A 25,717-nucleotide genomic window follows, 5' to 3' on the forward strand; every position below is an offset into this window, starting at 1 on the left:
TTGTTTAGGATTAGAAAAATATAGATTGTATAATTATTATTGGTATTGCTATTACTATTACTGTTGATATTACTGTTACTATTACTATTACTATTACTAACGACAAATGATTCAAAAGAGTTGTTGTTATATTGGTTGTTATCTTGCTTGTTGCAAATGTTGTTTCTAATCTATTCAAATCAAGTATAAAAAAGAAAAAAAATGTAAATAAATCAACAACTTAATATAAGCTCTAACTCATTTCCACAGATAAATATTGTTGTATCAAATGGATATTAGAAACAAAAAAAAAAACAAGAGAAAAATAAAATAAATTGGTAAAATTTATATGTTAGAAAAGGCAGTATGTAAGAACCCTCAAGGCCACTACATAATCAGGTAATCCATTTTAATGATAGCCTGTCCCATTAGCGATTACTTTAACCATTTCCATCATATTTTCACAATCACTTAGAGCTATTGAAAAAAAAAAAGAACATAAATTTTGGTATATAATTGATAATTTTCAGTTTATATTCAGAGTTTCTTGAAGAAATTTTACGGTTACAATGTGAAAATGCAATTTGTCCCAATTAGGAAACGTAATTGAATGAATTCTGCTCTTTTTTTTTTCTTTTTTTTTTTTTTTGGCTTTTCTCTTCTCTTCTTCTTCATTTTCTCTCTCATCTTTTTTGATACATCGACGCGTCCTTCGTTTTTAGCTTACAAAATTCTTTCAACTCTCAGATCTCGAAATTTTCTTTCCTTCTTTCTATTTCTTTTCTCCATTACAATCTTTTATAGATAGGGGTTTTCTTTTCACATTTCAACAACAATTGAATTTACCCAAAGTTTTTTCTTTTTGCTATATAACAATTAAATACAATGTCAAGCCCTCCACTGCAACCACCGCTGCAACCACCACTGCAATCGACACATAGACGCAGATTGACAAGAAAAAGACAGAATGAAGATACAGACGATTCAGACGATGACGTGCAAGATTCATGGAACACACGGTCATCGCCGCCTGCTTCTTCATCGTACCCACGTCAACACAGTCACCAACCATCATCACCTCCACCACATTCTGGGTTAGCCTCGTCGCCACAGGTCCCCCCCTCTTCGCCAGCAATTCCATTTGACGATGAATTAGACAACGATCTTGAGGATGAGATTCAAAACGATGTAGCTGACTTGAACCCATCAGATGAAGAGGAAGGTGATGACTTGATGGATAACTTTGAAAGAGATTATCGCGAGAATGCAGAACAGGACCATTACGACTTGGGTGACCAGAACATCGACGATACTGGTGATTTCGACGAGATGGATATGGCTACAAGAAGAAGAATTGATGAGCAATTGAATAGAAGAGATGCAATTTTGAAGAATGCAAGTAGATCACGTGGTGGCGTGTTTTTGGATGATGATGAAGATGATGACGAGGATGCCGAAGGAATTCGAGGACAAAATGAGGGTATGGACCAATATGGTTTACCGATCCAGAGAAGGAGAAGAAGGCAACATTTTGATGACGACAATGCCGATCAAGATGACATGTTGGATGATATGGAAATTGACCCATTTAATGAGGAATTATCGTTGGAAAGCTTAACAGATATAAAAGCACCCAGTATTACCGAATGGATTTTACAGCCCGCTGTGAGTAGATCCATTGCAAGAGAATTAAAGAGTTTCTTTTTGGAGTACACGGATGCCAATGGTGACTCTGTTTATGGTAACAAAATGAGAACTTTGGGTGAAGTCAATGCAGAATCATTAGAAGTCAGTTACAGAGACTTGGCCGACTCCAAGGCCATCTTGGCCTTATTTTTGGCCACGAGCCCTCAGGAGATGTTGAAGATCTTTGATATTGTTGCCATGGAAGCTGTTGAGTTGCACTATCCAAATTATTCTCAAATCCACCAGGAAATTCACGTGAGAATCATCGATTACCCCAATTTGTTGAATTTGAGAGACTTGAGAGAGAACAATATGAACCAATTGGTGAAAGTTTCAGGAGTCGTGACCAGAAGAACTGGTGTTTTCCCTCAGTTGAAATATGTCAAATTTGATTGTTTGAAATGTGGAGTCGTTTTGGGACCATTTATTCAAGATGCAAACAATGAGTTGAAAATCTCATTCTGTACCAATTGTCAAAGCAAAGGTCCATTCAAGCTAAATTCTGAAAAGACCTTGTACAGAAACTACCAAAGAATTACTTTACAAGAAGCTCCTGGTACTGTGCCTGCAGGACGATTACCCAGACACAGAGAAGTGATTCTTTTATCTGACTTGGTAGATGTAGCCAAGCCCGGTGACGAGATTGAAGTTACAGGTATCTACAAAAATAATTATGACGGTAATTTGAATGCCAAGAATGGGTTCCCCGTTTTTGCTACAATTATTGAAGCAAACTCTATAAGAAGAAAAGATAATCCTGCATTTGCCGGTGGTAACAACTTGGTCAATGTATGGACTGAAGATGAAGAGCGCGAGTTCCGCAAATTAGCTCGTGAACGTGGTGTAATCGACAAAATTATTTCGTCTATGGCACCATCTATATACGGACACAAGGATATTAAGACCGCGGTAGCCTGTTCATTATTTGGCGGTGTTCCAAAAGATGTCAATGGAAAAGTTTCCATTAGAGGTGATATAAATGTTTTGCTTTTGGGTGATCCAGGTACCGCCAAGTCGCAAATTTTGAAATACGTTGAAAAGACAGCAAGCAGAGCTGTATTTGCCACTGGTCAAGGTGCTTCTGCTGTTGGTCTTACCGCGTCGGTACGTAAAGATCCCATCACCAGAGAGTGGACATTGGAGGGTGGAGCTTTAGTTTTGGCGGATAAAGGTACTTGTATGATTGATGAGTTTGATAAGATGAATGATCAAGATCGTACATCCATTCATGAGGCAATGGAGCAACAAACGATTTCCGTGTCTAAAGCTGGTATAGTTACTACTTTGCAAGCACGGTGTGCAATTATTGCTGCTGCAAACCCTAATGGTGGTCGATACAATTCCACATTGCCATTGTCACAGAATGTCAATTTGACTGAGCCAATCTTGTCGAGATTTGATATTTTGTGTGTTGTTAGAGACTTGGTCAATCCTGAAGCAGACGAAAGGTTGGCAAGTTTTGTTATTGACTCGCATATGAGATCACACCCGGCAAATACCGAGGACGTGATTGATGATGCAGATGAGGATGATATTTCTCTTGAAAAGGCGAGTCGAACTAGATCGGAAAAGTTGCAACAGCTCAAGAACCAAAAGGAACAAGAGATTTCACCAATATCACAGGATTTACTTATCAAGTATATTCAGTATGCTCGTGCCAAATGTCAGCCAAAGTTACATCAAATGGATATGGACAAGGTTGCTAAGGTGTATGCTGATTTGAGAAAAGAAAGTATATCTACAGGCTCGTTCCCCATCACCGTGCGTCATTTGGAAAGTATATTGAGAATTGCTGAGGCATTTGCCAAGATGAGATTGAGTGATTTCGTAAGTCAGAATGATTTGAATAGAGCTATCAAGGTGAGTATTGATAGTTTTGTTGGTGCACAAAAAGTTACTGTCAAGAAGCAATTACAAGCCAAATTCCAGAAGTATACTTTGCCAACAAGAGTTAGGTAAGAGAAGCTGGAAATTTGCTTACTCTTTGTTGTGACACTAACTCCTTTTTTTTTCAATTTTCATTCTTCTTGTTTCGCTTGTCCTTCACTTCTTCTAAGTTTATGTATTTGTTCTAATTAGTTTCTTTTTCTTTAAAAATTTTCATTCAATCAACTTGTTAATCCCGAATCTGTTTTCACCTTTTTTTTTTCCTTTGATAACTTCAATTTTGGTTGCAAAATATACCATTCATCTTGAAGTTCTTGATGAATAACAAAAACTTTTTTAACTTTTTTAACTGTTTTTCTTTTTTCTTTTTATGTTGGTCTGTGCTTCTTTGTTATTAAAACACTCGCGAGGTTAATCAGTCACGCGTTCTAAACACTGGAAGAAAAAAGTAAAAAAAAAAAAAAAAGAAAAAAAGAAAGAGAAAAGAGAGGAAATGATAGAATGCGTACACCAATACGCGTCCCAGATTATTTACCAATACACCTTATTTAATTTCAAAAAGCTGTATATTTTCATTCAAACGCTATAATAGCAGTGGCATACAGATGCCCATACAAGATCTAGATAAGTATGTTATCCCCCTTACCTGTTTTGTTCTTTTTCTTCTTTCTTTCTTTCTTTCTTTCTTTTTTTTAATTATTCTTACCCCTCCACCCCCCCCCCGTTTTTTGGTATTTTTGTTTATCAATTTTAAAGATGAAAAAGAGTAAGATCATACGTCTTTGCGTGCAGAATAAAATACTAACGTGATTAGGACGATTGCGGATATAAGACTGTGCAACCATATTCCTGTTTCGGTAATTGACGAATTATGCAGATGTGTTATTGATATTCTCATTGAAGAAGCTAATGTGCTTTTGTTGCAGGCTCCAGTAACCATCTGTGGCGATATACATGGCCAGTTCCATGACTTGCTCCAGTTGTTCCATATTGGCGGTGCGTTACCGCAGCTGCAGTATTTGTTTTTAGGTGATTTTGTTGATCGAGGGTATTATTCGCTCGAGCTGTTTCTTTTGCTCGTGGCGTATAAGGTGAAATATCCACAAAGGATACATATGATTAGAGGTAATCATGAGAGTCGTCAGATTACTATGGTGTATGGATTCTACGATGAGTGTTTAAGGAAATATGGTGATGCCGAGGTGTGGAAAATGTGCTGTGAAGTGTTTGATTATTTGAGTATTGGTGCAGTGGTTGAAGGGCAGTACAGTTCGTCAGTGGGCTCCAAAGTCTCAACTTCGGTTTCTTCGCCGCCATCACCAGCACCTATTTGCACAGCTTTCACTTCTACTTCTACTTCTACTTCTTCTTTTTCTTCTACTTCTACCTTTCCTTCTTTTTCCCCTTCTGCAATATCCTCACCCGAAACGCCTCATACTCCAACTACAACAATTTCGAATATAGATGAGGGAGTGGATTTTGCTAAAAATGGAGCAGTGTTTTGTATACATGGCGGTCTTTCTCCCGATGTAAGTACCATAGACCAGATTATGTTGATGGACCGTAAGCAAGAAGTGCCACATGAAGGTGGTATGTGTGATTTGCTTTGGTCTGATCCTGAAGAGAGTATTACGAATTGGAGTATCTCACCTCGTGGTGCGGGTTATTTGTTTGGTGAAAGCCAAGTGAATCAGTTTCTTCATATGAATAACTTTTCCTCGATTGCACGTGCTCATCAGTTAGTGATGGAGGGGTATAAGGAGATGTTTGGAGGGAAGTTGGTGACTGTTTGGTCGGCGCCAAATTATTGTTATCGCTGTGGTAATGTTGCCAGTGTCTTGTGTTTAGATCTGGCATTGGACAAAGAATATAAAGTGTTTGAAGCGTCAAATGACGATGAGGATGAAGACGAAGCAGATGAGGAGAGAAGTAGAAGGGCAAGATTGGTGAGAAAACCTGCAGTGGAGTATTTTATTTAACAAAAAGTGCTGTGAGGAGGGAGAGGAAGAAAAGAGGGCTCGGTCATTAGGAAATATTGCAAAATGAAATAAAAGAAGAAAAGAAAAGAAAAGAAGAATGAAGAGAAATGAAAAGGAAAGAATAGAAAGTCTTGTCAGTTGTTGGTTTGTTGTTTTTGACAAGGTAGTTGTAAGGCAAGCGCTGGTCGCTTAGCAATATGGAAGGGATAATAGGGTACTGGTTGTCTTTTTAATATAGAGTGAGTTTAATATATTTACGTTGTTTTCGCTTTAATGTTGTTGTTGTTGTTGTTGTTTTTTTTAGTATAGACACACGCCTTGATGCTTTGAATATTTGTTTTTCACAACTCTCTTTGTAGTTTACACATCCGGAACTTTTTAGACGATGACTAGATTAAAAAATTGTCTGTTATAAAAGTTGGAAATACTGATGGAGTTGGGGTCTAGCATTTGCTCTTAGATGAGTCCTTATAATTGTGAAAATTTTAGAGTGAAACAATTCGTCTAGCTTAATGGTGGTTGTGTGTGTGGGCAAAGGGAGATAGAGATGGAGCCATACTAGGTAACAATCTTGCCAGATTTGGAAGAAATACAATAAAAGATTACAGATCTGGTCAGAGCAGAACAGAACAGAACAGAAAAGTAAAAGTAAAGTAAAAAATTGGGTATAAAAAGTATCTAGCATATTTTTAAATTTTAATTGAACCCTGAACACGTGCATTGTATGTTTAACTTTAAAAAAAAGATCTGATACTCTGATTACGCGTAGCAGTTGCTCTCTTATCCTTTTCTTAGTTTTAGCTCTGTTGTTCACGATAGTATCTCTCTTTTTTTATCTATTTATTTGGGAGCATGGGGCCATGTTGTTTTGAATCGTGATTGCAGCAATTATCTTTTTTTTCTGGTTTTTTTTTTTGTTTTTCTGTTTTACGCGAGTCGGTACGACGTACAATACAAAACAGGTGAAGTTAAAGACAGAACAGAAATAAATGAAACATCTTTTATATACAAAAATGAGTAAAGACGAGTAGGTATATAAAGAACAATGGTAAAGACAAGAAGTGTCAAAAAAAATATTTTAATTCAGACTTTAAAGAAAAAAGAACAATCAGAACATCTATCGGGAAATGTTTCTCTTTGTTCTGTTGTATTCCCAGTTTTATGTTTTATGTTTGTTTTGTTCATGTTTGTTGTTGAAATTTTGCAATTGTAGCACAAAACACGCTTTTAGTTTGTGTAGCTTTTCGGAAGAAGTCTCCCGAGAATGTTTTTAAGAAAGAAAAGGATTCGCTGCATTAGGAACATGGAATATGATTTAGGATTGGACAGGGAATTTGATAGAGAGCAAGAGAAGCAAAGAAGCAAAGAATAAACAAGATTCACAAAAAAAAAGGTTATTGACAAAGCTACGCGAAAAGAAAGTTGTGTTTACAGGGCTCAGATGGTTGAATCAAACGAGCAGTGCTTTCTGGTTATGTGCATGGCTCATCAGAATGTTGATTAGTAGAAGACTGAGCCATGTTTTTGTTTTTTGTTTCTTTTTCTTTTATTGATTTCTTCTTGACTCAGTTATGATGTCATTTATTCAAGTGCGATTGAAGAAATCAAAGTGATGTTTTTATATGCCATGGCTTTTGTAAAAAGAAAAAAGGAAGAAGAAGAAGAAGAAGAAGAAGAAGAAGAAGAAGATAAGTATGTCACTTGTCATGAATTTGTAGTATGAATGAGAGAGGGACAATAGATGTGTAACCATTTTTGTAAATGGTTACTTTTATTTGTCGTAATCCCTCTTTCACTTTCATGTTTTCTCTCTCTCTCTCTCTCTGCTCACTTGTTTCTATTTCTTTGTTTTCTTTCCATTATCCAATTATTTCTTGTTTTTTGCTACAATGTTGCTCTCTCTCTCTCTCTCTATTATTATTATTATCATTTCAGTTCTCAGTGTTCCAGCTAAGAAAAGTAAAATGTAAAAAAGGGCTTATCAAAATGGTATATTGGTTAGAAGAGGCTTTTACTCTACATTCAAAAGCCACTGGTGCATCCATCATTTGCAAAAGTGCAATTTACACTAGACAAAGATAGAGAAATTGAAAAGGGGATAGCATCCTTCTTGTTAAAAGAATAAAGGGCAAAAGGGCAAAAAGGTTTGAGATAAACCATGGCCAAGTAAAAATAAAAACAAAATGTAGGCTTTTCCAAAATGAATTTAGTTTTCTCATATGCAATATGTCGTAGCATATAACTTTTTTTTCCAATTTCACATAAAGGTTAATTTTTTTTGAAGGTATGTTTTCTTCAACCCTGGCAGCATTGCCCTTTATTTTGTTTTTTTTTCTTCTTATTCTTTATTTTATTTTTCATAATTTGAGACTTCCAACAACTAGTATGTAACTTATTCATGTTTCATCACCGTGGTTGGGTTTTAAGGTACCTAGCCGTTGATCACTTTGGTGTTGATCATTTTTGTCTCTATATTTACATGTTTTGTATTTGTTTTCCTTTATATATGTATATTTCTATTTGTTAAAAGGGGTTTGCTCCAAGAATTATGAAATATGAATTATGAAATATTTGATGTATTATCTTTGTTTTGTTTTGTTTATTTGTTTTTTTACTTTTTTGATGAAGAAAAAAAAAATTTACAGCAAAGGAGGGGAGAGGGGAGAGGGAAGGGAAGGGCGTGTTGTGCTTCCCGGAGAGGTTTGTGTTACAAAACATTGTAAATAAAAAATAAAATAAAAATTAAATTAAAATTAAAAATAAAAAATAAAAAATAAAAAAATAAAAAAAATAAAAAATTTCATATCTCAACAATCAAACACCTTCAAACACCTTCAAATAAAATTTAACAAATATTGAACAAATCACTCACTCTTACTTTCTACAACAATGTTACACCTCAGTTTCTATTTGTATAATTTCATCAATTAACTAGTGAATGATGTACATTCAAAAGGTTTACACCCTACATTTGTATACCAAGCAAAAAAGTAACAATAGAAAAGAAAAGAAGAAAAAGAAAAGAAAAAAAAAAGGGATGAAGAGTACGTGGTATCTAAGAATTTTACATAAAGCAAAAATAAAAAAAAAACAAAGAACTAACAATATGAATATGTATGTTAATCAACAATAAGTAAAGAGAAACAATAGCACACAATGTTACCAAACAACGGATAACCAAAACCTTTCGGGAATTGCAGCATTGCGTTTAACCTATTTCTCTTTCCTCTTTCTTCTTCCTCTTCCTCTTTCTTCCTCTCTTGTCATCGTAAATGCATTTCTCATCTCTTTATCCCAAATTCCAGTGTCACCAAAACAACAAAACAACAAAAAGAAACAAAACAAAAGAAACAAAACACAAAACTAAAATTTACAAAATTTGAGAGTAGAGTTTCTTGATTGCCAAAATCCCAGAAATTTTTTTCATTTTTATTTTCATTCATTCCTTCATTCATTCATTCATTCACAAAGAAACAACATCCTAAACTTTCCTTTCATTCAAAGCCACAAGCATATGCTTCGAGCAATAACATACACAATATTAGTTTGTTTGTTTGTGTGTATACATGTAAATAGACAGATAAATAGATATATATATATATATATATAGAAGTAGATAAACACAACCCTTTCGAGTTTCAAAATGCTCCTTTGAACAACAACGTTTCATCCATACATCTCATCCATTTTCCCTTTTATCTCTTTCTTCTTCTTCTTTTTTTCTTTGCTTTTTTTTTTATAAATCCTATTAGCAATCCACTCCTTCCTTCATTCACTCTTATCCAACTTACCATTGCTTCATTCTCATTCACTTACTATTCACATCACCCATCTCCAATCTTTAGAAATCCAACTCCTTTTTTTTCATAATTATCAGATAGCCTATACATATATACAGCTACAAAAACGTTTAATATTTTAATTACACAAAATGAACTTTTCCCACCAGCTACTATTCACCATCTTTCTCATCTTTACTTCACACCTAGCTACCATCACTGCTGCTGCTGCTGATACCAACACCGAAACAACTGGTACGGAAACTACTACTGCTTCGTCAGAAACACCAACTTTGGTATGGGTCACAGGAACTGACTCAGCCGGAATAACAAGAACTACACAATCCACATTTTACCAAACATTCCGTCCTTCCTACACTGAAACCGAAACTTATGCCTCGGGCTCAATTGGCGTCGGTACCATCAGCGGAGAAGTGGGATCGATAAGAAGCTATACTGAAACAACCATATCTCAAGGTGGTGCAGGTGCATTAAAGAACCACATGAAGGCATTCCATATTGGTAATGCACAAGAAGGTGGTGGAAGCATGGGCACTATAACTGTTGCATTTCTCATGGGAATTTTCATTTCTGCCGTTTTGGTTATTTAACAAAAAGAAAGAAGAAAATTTAACAAATTTTAGAAAACAAAAAAAAAGAATATAGAAAGATTTGGAAACTTGAGAGAAAGATGGCACAAGCATTATAGAAGCTGGATAGGGAATCAGCTAGAGGTCATTTCCTTTCATTTGGCACTTTTTGAAGCAGCTCTAAGTCCCGCCTTGCTTGTTACTTCTTTTTTATTTTCGGTTTCTTCCTCGCTTAACATCATCATTATTATCATTATCTTCATTATTATTATCATTAGCATAATTGACAGTTTTGTCTATTCCATTTCCAATAAACAAATTTAAAGGAAAGGAAAGCATCTGTGTCACATTGAATAGAGTCGTTTATAAATCGTATAGTTGTTTTTTTTTCTAGCATTTAAATACATACATACATATATATATATATATATATATATATATATACTAAGTTATCAAAGAAGCAAGTGTTTACGGAAAAAAAAAGTCTCTCTGAATCCCAAGGTATTCCCATATATATAAAACCAATTAGGGTGCAAAACAAAATATTTTGTTTCCAAATGTTCCTTCAAACTAACTTTTAGTTAATAGCAATGAGAACATAGCATTTGGTGACCCCACCCTCTTTTCAAAGTCAGTTGCCCATTTGCTTTCATTTACCTCACCTAATTTAGGGTGCAAACTCTTGTCCGTTAACCATCTTTTTTTCTTTTGCTGCTGCTGCTGTTGTTGTTGTTGTTGTTGAAGTTGTTGAAGTTGTTGTAAAGATAAACGAATAATATAATAGTTGGAATACAAACCATAAAGTTGTTGCTACCACATGTTGATATTTTCAACAACAACCATTACCTCTCATCCTGGTTTACTCCTTAATACCAGTTTTTGTTAAAAAGTATCGCTTTTATTCCCATGTTCTTGTCCCTGTTCGAATGGATAAGGAATCCATAAATACATACAATGCAATCCTAATTTCCCCATAAGGAGTCATACTTATTTGTTGCAAAAAGTGAAAGTGAAAGTGTAAGTGTAAGTGTTCAGGGGGAAAAAAAAAAATAATCAACAACGTACGCAAATCACATGAGATAACGCCAGCTTTTGTGTCCACACTTTTTACACTTCGTAGACCCTCTTTTAATTAATTAAACGAAAACGCGAACAAACAAACAATTCAAAGATTAGAACCGTTCAAAATTAAGAGACCAAATTAAACTACTCGTTATTTACATCCAGAGTATAGAAAACAATTACCAAAAAAAAAAAACAAATAAAAGTACAAGAAAGAATATAAAAAAAAAAGAAACCAGGTATAATATCCAGCTCTTTTTTTTTGTCCGAAGCTAGGAAAAGAAGAAAAAAAAAACAGATACATTTTCTACAGGAGTTCATAAGATACCAACCACCATGTCAGGCAATCAGCAAGATTACGTGACGAGGAATCCGTCTGCATTACGAAACGAACAACAACAACAGCAGCAACAGCGTACTCCTAGTCCATTGAGCTTACCTACATCACCCAATTCCCTCACTGCGTCGCAACGACTACCTCCCATAAATGAAAACTTGCGCGATCGTAACAATTCCAAGTCAAAATCTAATGTAACCGCCCCAACATCTCCAAATGCAAATGATTTAAGCTCAAACTCAAACTCAAACTCAAACTCTTCAGGTGGAGGTTCCAAATCAAATTCAACACCAGAACCCATTCAAGTCAACTTGCTCAATTACAAGTCTATAACATTAGAAAATAAGGGCTCTGTGGCACGCGACCATATGGCCAACGAACGTACTTTTCTTGCATGGCTACGTACATCTCTTGGATTCATTACTTTAGGAATTGGTGTTACGCAATTATTCCGATTGGATAAAAATGACACAACAGTACGCACTACAAACAATATAATTATGTTGATGAATTCCAAAGATGGCGATGAGTTGGTGAGATATGGTAAACCATTGGGCGCAATCTTTATAGTATTGGGGATCCTAACGTTGTTATTAGGATTTTATCGGTTTTTCCTAGTACAGAAATTCTTGACCATCAATTATTACCCTGCGGCAAGAGTTGGAATTGCAATATTGTTATTCTTGGTATTGGCCGTTGTATTGGTGACTTTTGGCATGGTGGTAAAAACATCATTGGTATAACACATTGTAGCGGTTCCATACTACTCTACGATCTTAGATTAATGAAATAGATGTTAATTGTACTCAACAGGAACATTTGCCCCGTTTGTTTTTTTTCTTGTCTGCAGTATTAAAGTGAGAGGCTCTATATTAAGTTTACTTTTAAATAGAATTGAAAGCTACCGGGAAGAAGTATTATACTTTGATATGGAGTATTATTGAGATAAGCCATATAAGAGAACATGGCGTTGCAATTATAATTCAAGTTTATTTACATTATGCTAGTACAAGCAGACCGCCTCTTTCTTTTTCCCTCGGTCTCTCTGTCTCTTTCTTCTCCCATCTTTCCCAGCCACATTGCGCCATGTGCAGATTCATGCACTTGTTAAAAAATATAATAATATTATTATTATATTTTGATGTTCTAGATAAGGGTTATAGACCTCTTAGTCACCTGACGTTTATAACGTGACTTATATATTGCACTTTTTTAATGCGTGTATTAAATAATACACTAATGTTCATTTTCGCACGCATTTTCCTTGTTGTTTTTTTCTCTCTTAGTGTACTGTTTGCCCTTGACTCGTGACTAACCTAACTATCCTTTCCCTCTCCCCTCCCCCCTTCCCCTACACGCACTTGCCTTTCGCACACTTGTCACGTACTCTCGCCAGTTGCGATTCCTAGTTAGCAAAAAGAGAGAAAAAGTAAAAAAAGAAAAAAAATTTAAAAGTTTCGTAGAAAGAGCCCTTGACAGATAGATTCATTAACAACACATCACTGCAAAATGGTATGTTATAAGATACCCACTACCATCATATGCCATCGTCACATTCATTGTTCATATCATCGTCATGTGGAAACCAACCTCCGTATCGAAGGTAGGCTCGTTAGATCTTTATCGTGGAGCACTTGAAGACAAGAACCAAAAGATTTAATGACAAGGGCAGGAATAAAATTGCCACCAGGGAAACAAGCCTCAACACACAGATAAAGAAAAGAGAACTATGAGGATATCTAAATAGAGCATTTGCAATATTAGCAAACCTGTTCAAGAGCAGTGCACAAGCCAGTTCAGTTTCCATTACATTTATATCAGCAATGGGCAAGAATTTTCGAGTAAATAACAACTATGATAACGAGGATGTTGACAATGATATTGACAATGGCAGTGATGGAACTTCAAAATGAAGTATAGCATGCATCAAATACTAACATTTTATTTTTTTTATAGGGAAAAGTTCACGGTTCATTAGCTCGTGCTGGTAAAGTCAAGTCACAAACTCCAAAGGTTGAAAAACAAGAAAAGCCAAAGAAGCCTCAAGGTAGAGCTTACATGAGATTGTTGTACACCAGAAGATTCGTCAACGTTACCTTGACCAACGGTAAGAGAAAGATGAACGCTCAATCAGCTTAAGTCATCCAATGAGGAGCAGGTCTACACAATTATAGTTTTGCATATGTATCATCAATGTTATTGATCTTTTTCCTTTTGGGCAAGTCTATGACTTGAAACAATTGTTTAATGGCTGTTGATGTATAAATTTATATATATGGAAAACAAAAACTATCAATAACCCCTTTTCTTCAATTTGTACATTTAATACATATTTGAGTTTAAACATAGAAATCTGTACACGGATCTACTGTATGAGTTTTGCAAATGTATTCATTAATTTTTGTCACTGTCATTGTTATTGTCAATGTTATTGTATTCATTCCTTTACTTGTTTCTTTTACGTCTTGTTATTTTTTACTTTTACAACTTGTACATGTATTACAGCTTACTATAATGCTTGAATAAATGAATTTACTTTTATTTTTATACATTTATTTCTATTCTTTTTTTTGGGGGAAGGGGGGAGTTCCTACTCTAAGTTCCTAAACTTTATTTACCAGGTTGGGTTCAAAAAGAATGAGTATACCCTTGACCTAATTTCAATTGTTTCTTCATCTTCTTCAAACATTGGATTCATATTGATCAAATCAATTTTTTCCGCCTTGAACTGGTACTCTTCGCAGGTTTCAAAGAATTTCAAATCTTCTTGCAATAGCTTGGGACGATGTGGACTAAATACCACCAAGCATTTCCCACCATCTCTTTTCAAACTTTGCCGGCATGTGGACAACAATTTGTGATGTTCTGTGTGATTAAACACCAAATCTGAAAGTATAATCAAATCAAACTTGTCCTTCTCCTCAATGTTGTTTGTCTTATCCCCCTTTATGAGTTCCTTGATGTCGTTACCCCAAATGTATCCTTTCACACTATAGCTTGACAATTTGGTTTTTTTTTCTAGTTCTTCAAAGTTGTATTGTATATGACTAATGAGGTCAGGGTCAGGATAATCAGTCAGAATGATTTTCTCGCATCCATTCAATGAACAGATCAATGATGGTAATCCTGCTGCGGCACCCAATTCAAGCACTTTTTTGCCTCGTACAAGTGTATCTGCGTGTTTATCCAAGTAGTCAGCTGTAAAAATACCGGCATTCCACAACATGTGGCCCCACAAGGGAGACTTACCTACTAGTTTCATGGTTATCTCTTGAGGGTCTGCTTGAGGATTCTTGCGTTTATACGTAGCAAAATGTGACTCTGGTGGTGGAGGAAGAAATCCTTCGGGCTCTTCAAAAAGACCACCTTCTAGTGATAGCTCATCATCAGACATAGTGAGAGGTAACAAATTAGAAAAAAAAAAATGTTAAATGAAAAGGACCTAATATAACAAAGTGATGTGAAGGGAGTGGCTGCGTAAAGAAGTGGAAAAGAAAACGGAATACAGGAAAATGAATTATTGAATCAATGAGTTGATGCGCTTTTGCAACTTCAAAGTTTTTCAATTCCTTTCTTTTTTTTTTTTTAATAATTTTTTTTTTGCATCATAATTTTTACCAATTGCGCAAAATGAGCGAGTTTAATGAAGAAAGGAATTACCAGAAACCGATATACACATTCTGCGCATCTCACACGTATCAATCATTTACAAGTTGATACCACTCGACGAATTTCCAATACAATCAATTTTGAATCATCTTTTCTTTATTACCATCTCCCTTTTTTTATTGTTTTCTCTTTTCCCCTTTTGGAAGGAACAAGATATATAAATTAATAAATAAATAAAGAAAAAGAAGAAGAAGAAGAAGAAGAAGAAGAAGAAACAAGGAGAGAAAAAGATAGTATGTCGCAGCTGAAGAAATGGTCCGATATATCAACTGAATTGATCAAGGATCCTGACAACTTTTCATTATGGCAAAGACTAATCGAAGCAGCAGAATACAATGATAAACAAGGGATATGCAAAGCGACACCAAAAACACAGCTACTGATTCTTCGGACTTCGTATGTCAAGTTCTTGGAAAAATACCCATTTATGTACAAGTATTGGGTTCGATTGGCAGAATGGGAATTCAAACTAAATGATGACACTGAGAGAGCCATACTAGTGTACCGACTGGCTTTCCAACATCTACGATACTGCATAGAATTATGGTGCGCGTATCTTCAGTTTAGAGTTGATACCATTAGTAACAATGTTGAAGAGGTGTTGGGACTATTTGAAGAAGCTCGAGGGTTGATTGGAAACCATTTTTATGCATATGAATTTTACAATATGTACTTGTCCTTTCTCGAGACGTATTCGACCGAGGAAAATGACTTTAAAAGAAAATACTATATCTTGTTGAGGATCGTTCTTGAAGTTCCATTGTACCATTATCAGCATTTTTACAGCAAATACATGAAATTGATCAAGGATGTTGCAGATCCACAAAAGGTTACTTTGAAAGACCTCAAATACATTGTACCGGAAAGAGATTTACACAAGGATCGCAAGAAATTACTGTTGTCGTTGAAAAAGACCTTCACTGATGCTTATGCCACCATTCAATACAAGGTATACGAATTGTACCACTTTGAGAGGAAATTTTCTCGACAGTACAACGATGTAAAGTTATTGTCTAGACAACAATTGGAAGCATGGGAAGAATATTTTGAGTTTCTTGAATTAAAGAACTACTCACAACAGCTTATTGAAATGAACTACTATAGATATTTGTACATCTGTGGCAATTATCCTCGTTCATGGATCAACTTTGCCAATTACTACATATATCATGAGAAATATAATATGGCGAGATACATATTGTCGCGCGGATGGCAATATTTGGGGAATCATGAGATATTGATCAAACTTGTTGATATTGAGATATTTCTTAAGCAGTTTCAACGTGCTAAAGACCTCATTACAAGTTATCTAAAGTATAGCATTTCAGTCCCGATTCCAATATATGAAAAACTAATCAATGTTGAGCACATTTTAAACAATAGTGATGATCATTTGTTAGATTTGTTCAAGGAAGTCATCAGCGAGACTCGAAATGACTGGTTTTTTAGTGTTTTGACTTATTATAGTATTGACAAGCAGAAGAAATTAAAATTCATGGAAGAAATGAGTGAGTTTAAAGATCAACAATTTTATAAAAAAGCCATGCAAGTGTTGCTGTAGAAGAAAGTTCAAGAAAAAGAAAAACGAAGAATAAAAGGAACATAAAAGGAAACAAGACTTAGACATAATGTTGATTAATAGAATCAATCACTGGAATCAATACTTTTATAATTGATGTTTATGCCATTTTGAGCTTTTCGGCATTTTTGTAAACTTGAAGGTATGTAATCTTTTTTTTTTCGATATATATTTAAATTTAGAGAGTGAAAAGCCGCCCCTGGTATTAATTAGTTCGCGGTAATATTTCCAATTAAGGGGTCGACACCGAAATTTTACTTATCTCCACCTTCGGAAGCAGCAGCAGCAGCAACAACAACTCCCACCCCCTTTCCTTTCCCTTTCTCTTTCCTTTTCCTTTTCCTTTTCCCTTTCTCTTTCCTTTTCCTTTTCCTTTTCCTTTTCCTTTTCCTTTCCTTTCCTTTTCCTTTTCCTTTCCTTTCCTTTCCTTTCCTTTCCTTTCCTTTCCTTTCAATTCCTTTCCTTTCCTTTCAATTCCTTTCAATTCCTTTCCTTTCCCTCAACTCTGCATACCTTCCATCACTTCTGTGAGAAATTGATATACCCACCCAACACTAATCGTTGCATTTCTAAAAGCTGTACAAAGTGATTGGAGGAAAATAACGAAACCCAAATCAATCAACAATTAGCCCTGATTCAAACTTCTTATATATATTATATATATAAAAACAAGATGTTCCATTGTGTTTATTAGAGTTTGTAGAAACATCAAACACCAATAAACAGCTATTAGCCACTAGCAAATAAAAAATTACAAATAACAAGTAACTATTATCAACGAACGACGTATACAAAATGACTGAGGAGCAAGCATATTACAAAAAAGGGTTCCACAAATCAGTTGCTGATACTCATGCAGGACGCACGGTTGAGAACTCGTCCAAGTTTACTCTATCTGTGTTGAAGCCAGACTTTAAAGTGTTGGACGTTGGAAGTGGACCAGGAACAATTACAGTTGACTTTGCTCAAAGGTATTTGACAAAAAATGGCGGCTCCATTATTGGAATTGAGCCGACGCAGGAATTGATTGACCAAGCAGACGCTTATAAAAAAGAAGCTGCACCTGAATTGAAAAACATTAAATTTCAATTAGGTTCAGTTTACAAGATACCTTTTGACAATGACACATTTGATTTAGTGCATGCACATCAAGTTGTTGTTCATTTGCAAGACCCCATATTAGCATTGCAGGAAATGAAGAGAGTTACCAAACCAGGCGGATTTGTATGTGTCAAAGATGGCGATCTTGAATCATCAATTATAACACCAGAGAAATACGAGCCACTCAAACAATCCAGACTCTTGAAAGCCAAGAACTCCAACTCCACAGATATCCGTGGTGGTCGCAAATTGAGAGAGCGCGCAATTAGGGCGGGGTATGAACCAGAAAATATCGTATCGTCATTATCATATTGGTTGATTGGAGACACTAGAGCATCAAAGCAGAACTGGGCAAGTTTATTAAAAAGCAGAGAACAGCATGGAGGAGAGGTAATGTATCCCAACGACAAGGAGAGGGATAACCTGGCGAGAGAGCAGAATATTGAATTACTTGATGAATGGGGGAAAGATGTTGCTGCTTTATATGCTGTAACTAATTTTGAAATCATTTACAAGAAACCATTCCCATGATGGTGCGTATGACAAGAACTATATTGTAGCTAACATCACTTGCCATCAAGCCTAGTGCAAGAAGGAAGGATGGTCGAACCACATAAAAAGAAAGAAATGGATTTATTCAACAAAAAGTAAGAAAAAATAAAGAAAATAAAGGTTACAAATAAATAAAATAAATAGAATAACTTAAAATTAAATAATAAAAGAGTGCAATTGTCTCTATTCCAAGTATAAATTAATCAACGTAACCACAAAATACCATGATATTAAGATCACACCCAACTTCACATCCATTCTCCATTTATTCCACGGCAAATAAATCAAGATAAACGTGATGGTGAAAATTAGTGCAGTTGTATCCAAGATTACACTTGGTTTGAGGTCAAAGTGGATAGAATGACGCCCTATCCCACTTAAAAAGTCAACACCATTGCCATTACCATTACCAGATCCATGTCCTTGAGATGATGCGTTATGAATCACCATTAAACCATTGAACCCAACTCCCAACAATATAATCAATAATGGTGTTCCCAAACATGAATTGATACCCAATATTGGATTAATCTTTGTCGATAATGTAATATTAGTTATAACGTCATTGATGGAGTTGCTTATTGCAAACACCATCATTCCCAATAGATAATCTGATATTTTCCACATTAACCCAAGATTCTTGAGTATTTGAAGGATGTAAATGGAAATGTTTGAAATCACAACAAGACTTGCAATGATTCCTGTGATTGAAGTAATGACAAGTTTAGCATCATGGTTGAGATATGTCGAGGCAACAATTGCAAGTGGAAGTGAAAAAAGTATAGCAGGTACAAGATACTGCCATCTGGTTTCAAAGAATTGATAGTTGAATAATAAAGGGATTTCGATATAGTACCAAATCGCGGTGAATCTGTTATGTCGAATTTTGCTTTTCCATTGACAATCTTCTTGCTCGATGCACCTGTGGAATGGGACGAGAAAAATGAGAACAAAGTCTATGCAGTTGCATATTGCTTGGAATGAATGTGTGAGAATGAGTTTGGGGTTACTGAAATGGGCATTGTGTTGTTGGTATTGATACAGACATTGTCTTGATACTGGGTGAGGTGTTTGTTGTTGATAAACTTGAGGTGCTGGCAGTAACGCCAGTGGGGGCAGTGATGTAGGCGATACAGAAGCAGACACAACTCTTTTTGGTACATACTTAACCAGTAAGTAATCATCGTCTTTTGAAGAATCTCCAGTTTTCAAAGTCTCTGCATTCTGCGTCTCCATACCATCAATTAGTGGTAATGGTGTTGACTTTGAGATCGACATTGATGTTGATGTTGGTGATGGTGACGGCAATGGTGAAGAGCATCGAGAATTCAACGGTGAATTAACAGGTGAAGGTGTCCTCGATCGACTTGTGATTGAGCCATATCCTGTATGTTCCTCGTTTGATATTATACTTAGTGCATCTTCAATATTATATGGCTGTTCAAGTACATGATCGTGATCCTCGTGGCAAATTACCAACTCTTCGTCGTAATTTTTCAATTTGTCTTTATCAAAAACGCTAAGAAACACAATGTATGCAACATAAACGGCGCTCATGATTATGCACTCCAATTGTGTAATCTTTCCGTCTGACAAAATGTATGAAAACAAAATCAATACAACCAAGATCCATGCAAGGTCAATAATTAATAGTTTGGGGTGTTCGACAGTAAAGCTCTTTGTTAGGATTGCAATAAGCCCAATAATCAATGTGAACATAATTAATAAACTGCCCATTAATTGGCCAATGACCAAATTTGAACTTCCCGATTTCAACACTACGAAATAGTTGATCAAGTCAGGAAAGGAATTGGTCAATGGGATCAAGATAAAACTCAAGATTTGGTTATTCAAGCCAAACTTTGTTGTCAACTCGTTTAGGTTTCTAAACAAGTAGTTGGAAACAAGAATGCTTAGTGCGAGTAAGATGAGGCATAATGCAAAGATGATCACCGAGGATATAAAGACGAGTGAGGAAACTGTGTGATAATTGCAATAGTATACTTGTGCAATCTTGAAATATAAAGTATCGCAATTCTGTTCAATATAAACACAAATTTGCTTTGAAGTCAAGGGGGTTTGCGAATGCGCTTTGGTTTGAGGCAACGAGCATTGGTTTGATTCTAACTCATCTCTGATCTGAATTGACTGGGCTAGTACTAGCGGTGTTAGCAACGATTGGATGAGTAGCAAGATCTGTACGATCTTCTTCTTCTCCATTTAAATGAGGCTAGTGTAGGTGTTTGTGTTTATTTGTCTTTGATTCTTTTTTTGTATTTATTTGTTTAGTTTATTCTGATATACTAAAATTCTTGACTTGTTTATTCTTGGTATTATTTTTCTGGGGTGGAGAAGGGGGCGAGCGGAACCTTTTATTCTTGTAGTGAAGTATATATATATATATATATCAATCTTATTCAAGAGTTAACTTTAAGCTTTTACTCCTATCGTTATTCTTCTTCTTCTTGATCTTTTTATTCTTATTGTCATTTATAAAAAAAAAAAAAACAGAAAACAATAAAACTATGTATAAAGCAAGAAAGAAAACTTTTGGGGACCAAGTTTATATCTTGGAGCTTTTGGTGGCCCAAGGGTATCTTAATTTGTCTATTCTTTCATGTATTAGAGTTCATAGTAAAAACATATTCTCCATTCTCTGTCTCTGCTTTTTCCCCCTTCCCCCCCCCCCCCCTGAGGCTTGCTGTGTAAATGACCTGCATTTACTCTCGTAAACCACCAATTGTGGTTTTATTGTTCTTTTTTTTGTTTGTTTTTGATTTCCGTCCACATTTCATTTTGGCTTCCTTGCCTAATGCTCAACTTTCCTTAAGATTGCTATCACTCCAGACTCAACCCAAGAAAGAAGGAAAAAAAAATAAAAAAAAAAAATAAAAAAAAAAAAATGAAAATGAAAATAAAAAGATTATTGAATAGAAAGAAGGGCACAAGATGTTCTAGACTGTGTGACTAAAGATCAAGAGTGAAAGAGATATACTAGTACTATGAAAGATATAGATATTGCTGTAGAACAACAGCACAAGTCACTAAGATCAGGAAGATTCATCTGAAAATTTTTTTTTTTGAAGGCGTGTTTTGGACTGGTCATGACAAGAATGTTTGTCTGGCAATTGGACTTACATATGGCGCTCTATCCTAGACAGGCACAGTCGAGGCGCAAACACAATTATTACTTCGATTGCGCAGTGCGAAATTATCTCTCTCTCTCTCTCTCTCTCTCTCTCCAAGTTTTAGGTAAAAAGAGTTATATTCACTATTTTCAATCATTCACTGATTCTCTAATATAGGGCTGTGTGGTTGAACCACACACAAACAAACGAACAAACAAACAAACAAAGAAATTATCAGAAACGAATACTTTCAACGCCTAGTTCTATTTGTAATTACTTTTTTTATGTTTTCTTTCTTTTTTCCTTTCCATTTGTTTAAGTTTCCCGAGTTTCCATTGCAGATTTTTACTTTGTATTCTCATAGAGCATCCACATGTAATTTATCCAATGAATCTTGTGAGTCAGTTTTACCTTGGTTAATCTCTATAAGTAATATATATATATATATATATATATATATAACTATATTTTTTATATATGCTTCGTTTCAGAATATGCTGTTCTCCGGCCCCATACCTATCTTCTTCTTCTGTTGTTGTCTCCCACCACTCTCATTTTGTCTCTACTCCAATTCCTTTTTGTACTTTGTGTACTCCTCTTTGTTCTCCAAAATGTCCCTTGATATCCTAATATCTGTTAAGATATCTTCAATCAATGCTTCCTTTGTTGTATAGTCTAATTCTGGTCTTACATATCCCAACACAATGAATTCTAACTCGGCGCCATAGAAATCGCGTTCAAACTTGGACATGATGTGGATTTCTGCTGCTTTTTCCTTGTTCTGATAAAAGGGGTTCCATCCAATCGACATCACCATGGGATGTACCACCAATTCATTTGCCTGAAGCTTATTACCATGATTGAATAAGATCAGTTGTCCATCAGGTCGCGTCCTTGTCTCGTCGTTTTGGTCAGAGACTGGATGGATCTTACACCATCCGTAATATATACCTGTTGGAAGCGAATTCAATTGTGCATTGATGGGAATATTTGCCGTGGGGATCCCAAGTTCCGAGGAACCACGACCAAAACCAGATATGATGGGTGCCGTGGTGTGGATTGGATATGGACTAGTAGGTTTCTCTGGAATAATAGTCTCTGGCCGTGTCATGGAAAAAAAAAGGAGAAGAAGATGAGGGAATAAAATGTGTATGTGTTTATATATGTATATCTAAGTAAGAGGATATGAAAGTTGTGTCGTGTCAAAATAAAATTGAAAAACTTTGAAGAATAAATATAAATATCAAATCAAATTGTTATCTTTCCAGATGTATTTGTAAACTGTGGATCGAGAGTATAATCAATTGGTTTCGGAATTGTTGAAAAAGTAAAAAAATAAAAGTGAGAGAAAAGAAAAGAAAAGAAAGCAGTAAATTAATGTGGGCATGACACAAAACGGTCATCTTAGTAATCTTAGCGTAATATAAGAGTTAGAGAGAACACACTCCCACTCCCACTCACAAGCACCGATTCCCACATCTTCACTCTTTCACATCTTTCAAACCATTTTGTCAGTTATGACAAATTGAATTTTATGACTATCGCATTAGATTTTAAGGGCAAAAAGAAATTAAAATGGGTCCTGTAATAATAAAAATAATACTAAAATATAATATAGAATACTTTGATTCAAGTCTATGCTATACACTCATTCTTCTCTTCTCTTCTCTTTTTATTTCTTATTTTTTATTTTCTTTTCTTTCTACTTGATTTACTAAACTGTGATGACACATACTATCTGTCGAAAAGTCTGACTTATTTGTTTATTTTTTTCTAATCTAAAATCTCTTTTCCAAATCTTTCAACAAGGTAACAGCATCCTTACTGAATCCTCTGATACCTTGAGACAACTTCTCGGTGGCCATAGCGTCTTCATTCAATGCAAATCTGAAAGCAGCTTCATCGTTAATGTATGAAACCTTGGCAACGTCAGAGGCCTTTGCGCTTTCGACATTCAAGTGTGGTTTAACTTCTTGGTCGGAGTTGTACAATTCTTCCAACAATTTTGGAGCAATTGTAAGGAAGTCACAACCAGCCAAAGCGTAAATCTCACCGGTGTTTCTGAATGAAGCACCCATAACAATGGTCTTGTAGTCGTACTTCTTGTAGTAGTTGTAGATTGCTCTAACTGACTTGACACCTGGGTCGGTTTCAGCAGTATAAGTTTCACCGGTAGAGGCCTTGTACCAGTCCAAGATTCTACCAACAAATGGTGAGATCAAGGTAACCTTGGCCTCTGCACATGCAACAGCTTGTTCGAATGAGAACAACAAGGTCAAGTTACAGTGGATTCCATATTTTTCCTCCAACTCCTTAGCAGCTTGGATACCTTCCCAAGTAGAAGCAATCTTGATCAAAATTCTCTCCTTGTCGATACCTTCTTGCTTGTACAAGTCAATCAAGTGGAGGGCCTTCTTGATGGTGGCTTCCTTGTCAAAGGACAATCTAGCGTCAACTTCAGTAGAAACTCTACCTGGAACAATCTTTAAAATTTCCTTACCAAACTCAATCAATAATCTGTCCAAGGCAATGTTGGCTTTTTCCTCAGCAGAAGAGCCCTTGTCCTTGGCGTAATCAACAGCAACGTCAATCAATGTAGCGTAGGCTGGGTCCTTGGTGGCGGCCAAGATCAATGATGGGTTGGTGGTGGCGTCACGTGGAGTGTACTTTTTGATATCGTTGATGATACCGGTGTCACTGACAACAGTGGTGTATTCTTTCAATTGTTCTAATGAAGTTTTGCCCATTGTATAATAATATATGTGAGTGTTTATGTGTGTGTAAGTGTGATTATAAACTTGTTGTTCAAATCAATTGATGTTGAAAATGAAAAGTAGGGATAGGGTGGTTATAGTGGATAGTTCGGAAAAAGAAAGAAAGAAAGAGAGAAGGAGAGAAATATATATTGTGGGAGTTGGAAAACAAAAAGGTTATTTGTATTTATACTACTTGACCAACATTTGGTGTTTGTACACACACACTCATTCACTCACTCACTCACCTATTCATATATACATTTATGCTCAACATAAAGTTGCGGTATATAATATATGACGTTTAATGCATGAAAATTTGCTAGTACCCACTAGTAGTACTAGAGGTACTAGTAATAGTTTCAACAAGTATGCGCTTAGTCAGGAGTGCACTACTACTACTCTTACTACTCATACTACTCTTACTACTCATACTACTCATACTACTAAACTCACTGTTATTATAATCTTGTCAGTAATTTACGTTTGATCACATTACTAATGTTCTATTCACATATTTACACGTTGCAGAATCTAGAACCAACATTGTGTGTGTAGCCCACCAAGCACTCTAAGCTAAAATCATTATTGCCTACCTCTTTTTCTACTTTCCATTAAACTCACCTCTCAGATGATTCTAACCTTGCCATTAAAACTTCTTTTTTTTTGTCCTTTAGCATCTTTCTCATTCTCCCACATTCTGCTAAATCACTATATTCCCCCCTTCCCTCCCCACACAAATAATTGTTTTTGTCGGACGAACTCTGCCCACGCGCCAAACTGAACTACTGGACAAAGCCGAAAAAAAAAAATTTGAAAATTTGAAAATTGAAACTTGAAAACGAAACACAAAAGAAAACACAAAATTAGGAAGAAGAAGAAGAAGAAGAACAGGAACAAGAACAGGGCCGGAGAAACCAATAATTCTATTTCCCCCTCTCTTTCCCTCTCCCTCTCACTCCTTATTTCGCATTTGCATATATTGCAATCTCCGAACTGAATGGTTGGTTAAATCACAATGCAAACAACTATTCAGTAAATAAAAAAAAATAGAAGGCAACTTTGTAGCACAACACAAGACAATCCTACCAGATAATACAATTGTATACAACTATATGTGTGTAAACAAGAATCGTCTCAATAGAATCTAATGCACTAGTCCATCTTTTCTTATTTTTTTTTCATGTATTTTTTTTCTCTTTTCATGATAGAGAAATTACTCAGCTCTGAATCAACAATACAAACATTCTTTGAACCGTCCTCCACTCTATTGTGGTTCTCGTAAATTGTAAGTAAAACAGGCTGCCGGAACAGGTGCCAGGGAAGAGGGGGGGTATCCGTTTAGTTGTTTGTTGTATGTTATAGAGATTTTTCCACAAATGGATGATAACGTGAGTTGTGGGTGGTGGGGGCTACTTACAGGTAATTAGGGAAGAGAGAAGAAAGTGTCGTAGTATAGTAAGATATTGTTGAGGGAGGACTACTAAGATATTAGTGGGGGAAACGTGGGGGAAACGTGGAGGAGACCATTTTATGTGGTATCAACAGAAGTCTAGAGACTCTTTTTCTCACTTGAGAATTGAGATTGGGAGAAGGAGAAGGAGAAGGAAAATTGGAAACGAAAAAAAATTAAAAA

General features: G+C 35.6%; 10 protein-coding genes across 10 annotated transcripts; 6 read left to right on the top strand and 4 right to left on the bottom strand. All coding sequences in view use genetic code 12, as the record gives it.

The window, feature by feature from the left end:
* Positions 1 to 864: 864 nt before the first annotated feature.
* On the top strand, positions 865 to 5,531 carry MCM2 (MCM DNA helicase complex subunit; the record flags this gene model as incomplete). Its single annotated transcript, XM_001525400.2, has 3 exons — positions 865 to 3,620; positions 4,145 to 4,180; positions 4,367 to 5,531. 3 exons carry the CDS (start codon positions 865 to 867, stop codon positions 5,529 to 5,531), a joined length of 3,957 nt encoding a protein of 1,318 aa, XP_001525450.2.
* Positions 5,532 to 9,462: 3,931 nt separating this feature from the next.
* Positions 9,463 to 9,921, top strand: KRE1 (killer toxin resistant protein; the record flags this gene model as incomplete). Its single annotated transcript, XM_001525402.1, has 1 exon — positions 9,463 to 9,921. One exon carries the CDS (start codon positions 9,463 to 9,465, stop codon positions 9,919 to 9,921), a length of 459 nt encoding a protein of 152 aa, XP_001525452.1.
* A 1,377-nt stretch (positions 9,922 to 11,298) lies between these two features.
* Positions 11,299 to 12,042, top strand: PVL30_002878 (uncharacterized protein; the record flags this gene model as incomplete). The annotated part of the gene is made up of 1 exon (XM_001525403.1): positions 11,299 to 12,042. The coding sequence occupies one exon, from the start codon at positions 11,299 to 11,301 to the stop codon at positions 12,040 to 12,042; it is 744 nt and encodes a 247-aa protein (XP_001525453.1).
* A 1,144-nt stretch (positions 12,043 to 13,186) lies between these two features.
* On the top strand, positions 13,187 to 13,438 carry RPS30 (ribosomal 40S subunit protein S30B; the record flags this gene model as incomplete). Its single annotated transcript, XM_001525404.2, has 2 exons — positions 13,187 to 13,192; positions 13,256 to 13,438. The coding sequence occupies 2 exons, from the start codon at positions 13,187 to 13,189 to the stop codon at positions 13,436 to 13,438; spliced, it is 189 nt and encodes a 62-aa protein (XP_001525454.2).
* Positions 13,439 to 13,913: 475 nt separating this feature from the next.
* Positions 13,914 to 14,693, bottom strand: EFM7 (Protein N-terminal and lysine N-methyltransferase efm7; the record flags this gene model as incomplete). The annotated part of the gene is made up of 1 exon (XM_001525405.1): positions 13,914 to 14,693. The coding sequence occupies one exon, from the start codon at positions 14,691 to 14,693 to the stop codon at positions 13,914 to 13,916; it is 780 nt and encodes a 259-aa protein (XP_001525455.2).
* Positions 14,694 to 15,203: 510 nt separating this feature from the next.
* PVL30_002881 (uncharacterized protein) lies at positions 15,204 to 16,529 on the top strand (the record flags this gene model as incomplete). The annotated part of the gene is made up of 1 exon (XM_001525406.1): positions 15,204 to 16,529. One exon carries the CDS (start codon positions 15,204 to 15,206, stop codon positions 16,527 to 16,529), a length of 1,326 nt encoding a protein of 441 aa, XP_001525456.2.
* An 813-nt stretch (positions 16,530 to 17,342) lies between these two features.
* Positions 17,343 to 18,179, top strand: PVL30_002882 (uncharacterized protein; the record flags this gene model as incomplete). Its single annotated transcript, XM_001525407.1, has 1 exon — positions 17,343 to 18,179. One exon carries the CDS (start codon positions 17,343 to 17,345, stop codon positions 18,177 to 18,179), a length of 837 nt encoding a protein of 278 aa, XP_001525457.2.
* A 204-nt stretch (positions 18,180 to 18,383) lies between these two features.
* Positions 18,384 to 20,420, bottom strand: PVL30_002883 (uncharacterized protein; the record flags this gene model as incomplete). The annotated part of the gene is made up of 1 exon (XM_001525408.1): positions 18,384 to 20,420. The coding sequence occupies one exon, from the start codon at positions 20,418 to 20,420 to the stop codon at positions 18,384 to 18,386; it is 2,037 nt and encodes a 678-aa protein (XP_001525458.2).
* Positions 20,421 to 21,890: 1,470 nt separating this feature from the next.
* Positions 21,891 to 22,439, bottom strand: FMN1 (riboflavin kinase; the record flags this gene model as incomplete). Its single annotated transcript, XM_001525409.1, has 1 exon — positions 21,891 to 22,439. The coding sequence occupies one exon, from the start codon at positions 22,437 to 22,439 to the stop codon at positions 21,891 to 21,893; it is 549 nt and encodes a 182-aa protein (XP_001525459.2).
* A 667-nt stretch (positions 22,440 to 23,106) lies between these two features.
* On the bottom strand, positions 23,107 to 24,075 carry TAL1 (sedoheptulose-7-phosphate:D-glyceraldehyde-3- phosphate transaldolase; the record flags this gene model as incomplete). Its single annotated transcript, XM_001525410.1, has 1 exon — positions 23,107 to 24,075. The coding sequence occupies one exon, from the start codon at positions 24,073 to 24,075 to the stop codon at positions 23,107 to 23,109; it is 969 nt and encodes a 322-aa protein (XP_001525460.1).
* Between the last annotated feature and the right edge of the window lie 1,642 nt (positions 24,076 to 25,717).

Source organism: Lodderomyces elongisporus, chromosome 3 (assembly GCF_030384665.1).
Source record: "Lodderomyces elongisporus chromosome 3, complete sequence".
NCBI classification, from domain to species: domain Eukaryota; kingdom Fungi; phylum Ascomycota; class Pichiomycetes; order Serinales; family Debaryomycetaceae; genus Lodderomyces; species Lodderomyces elongisporus.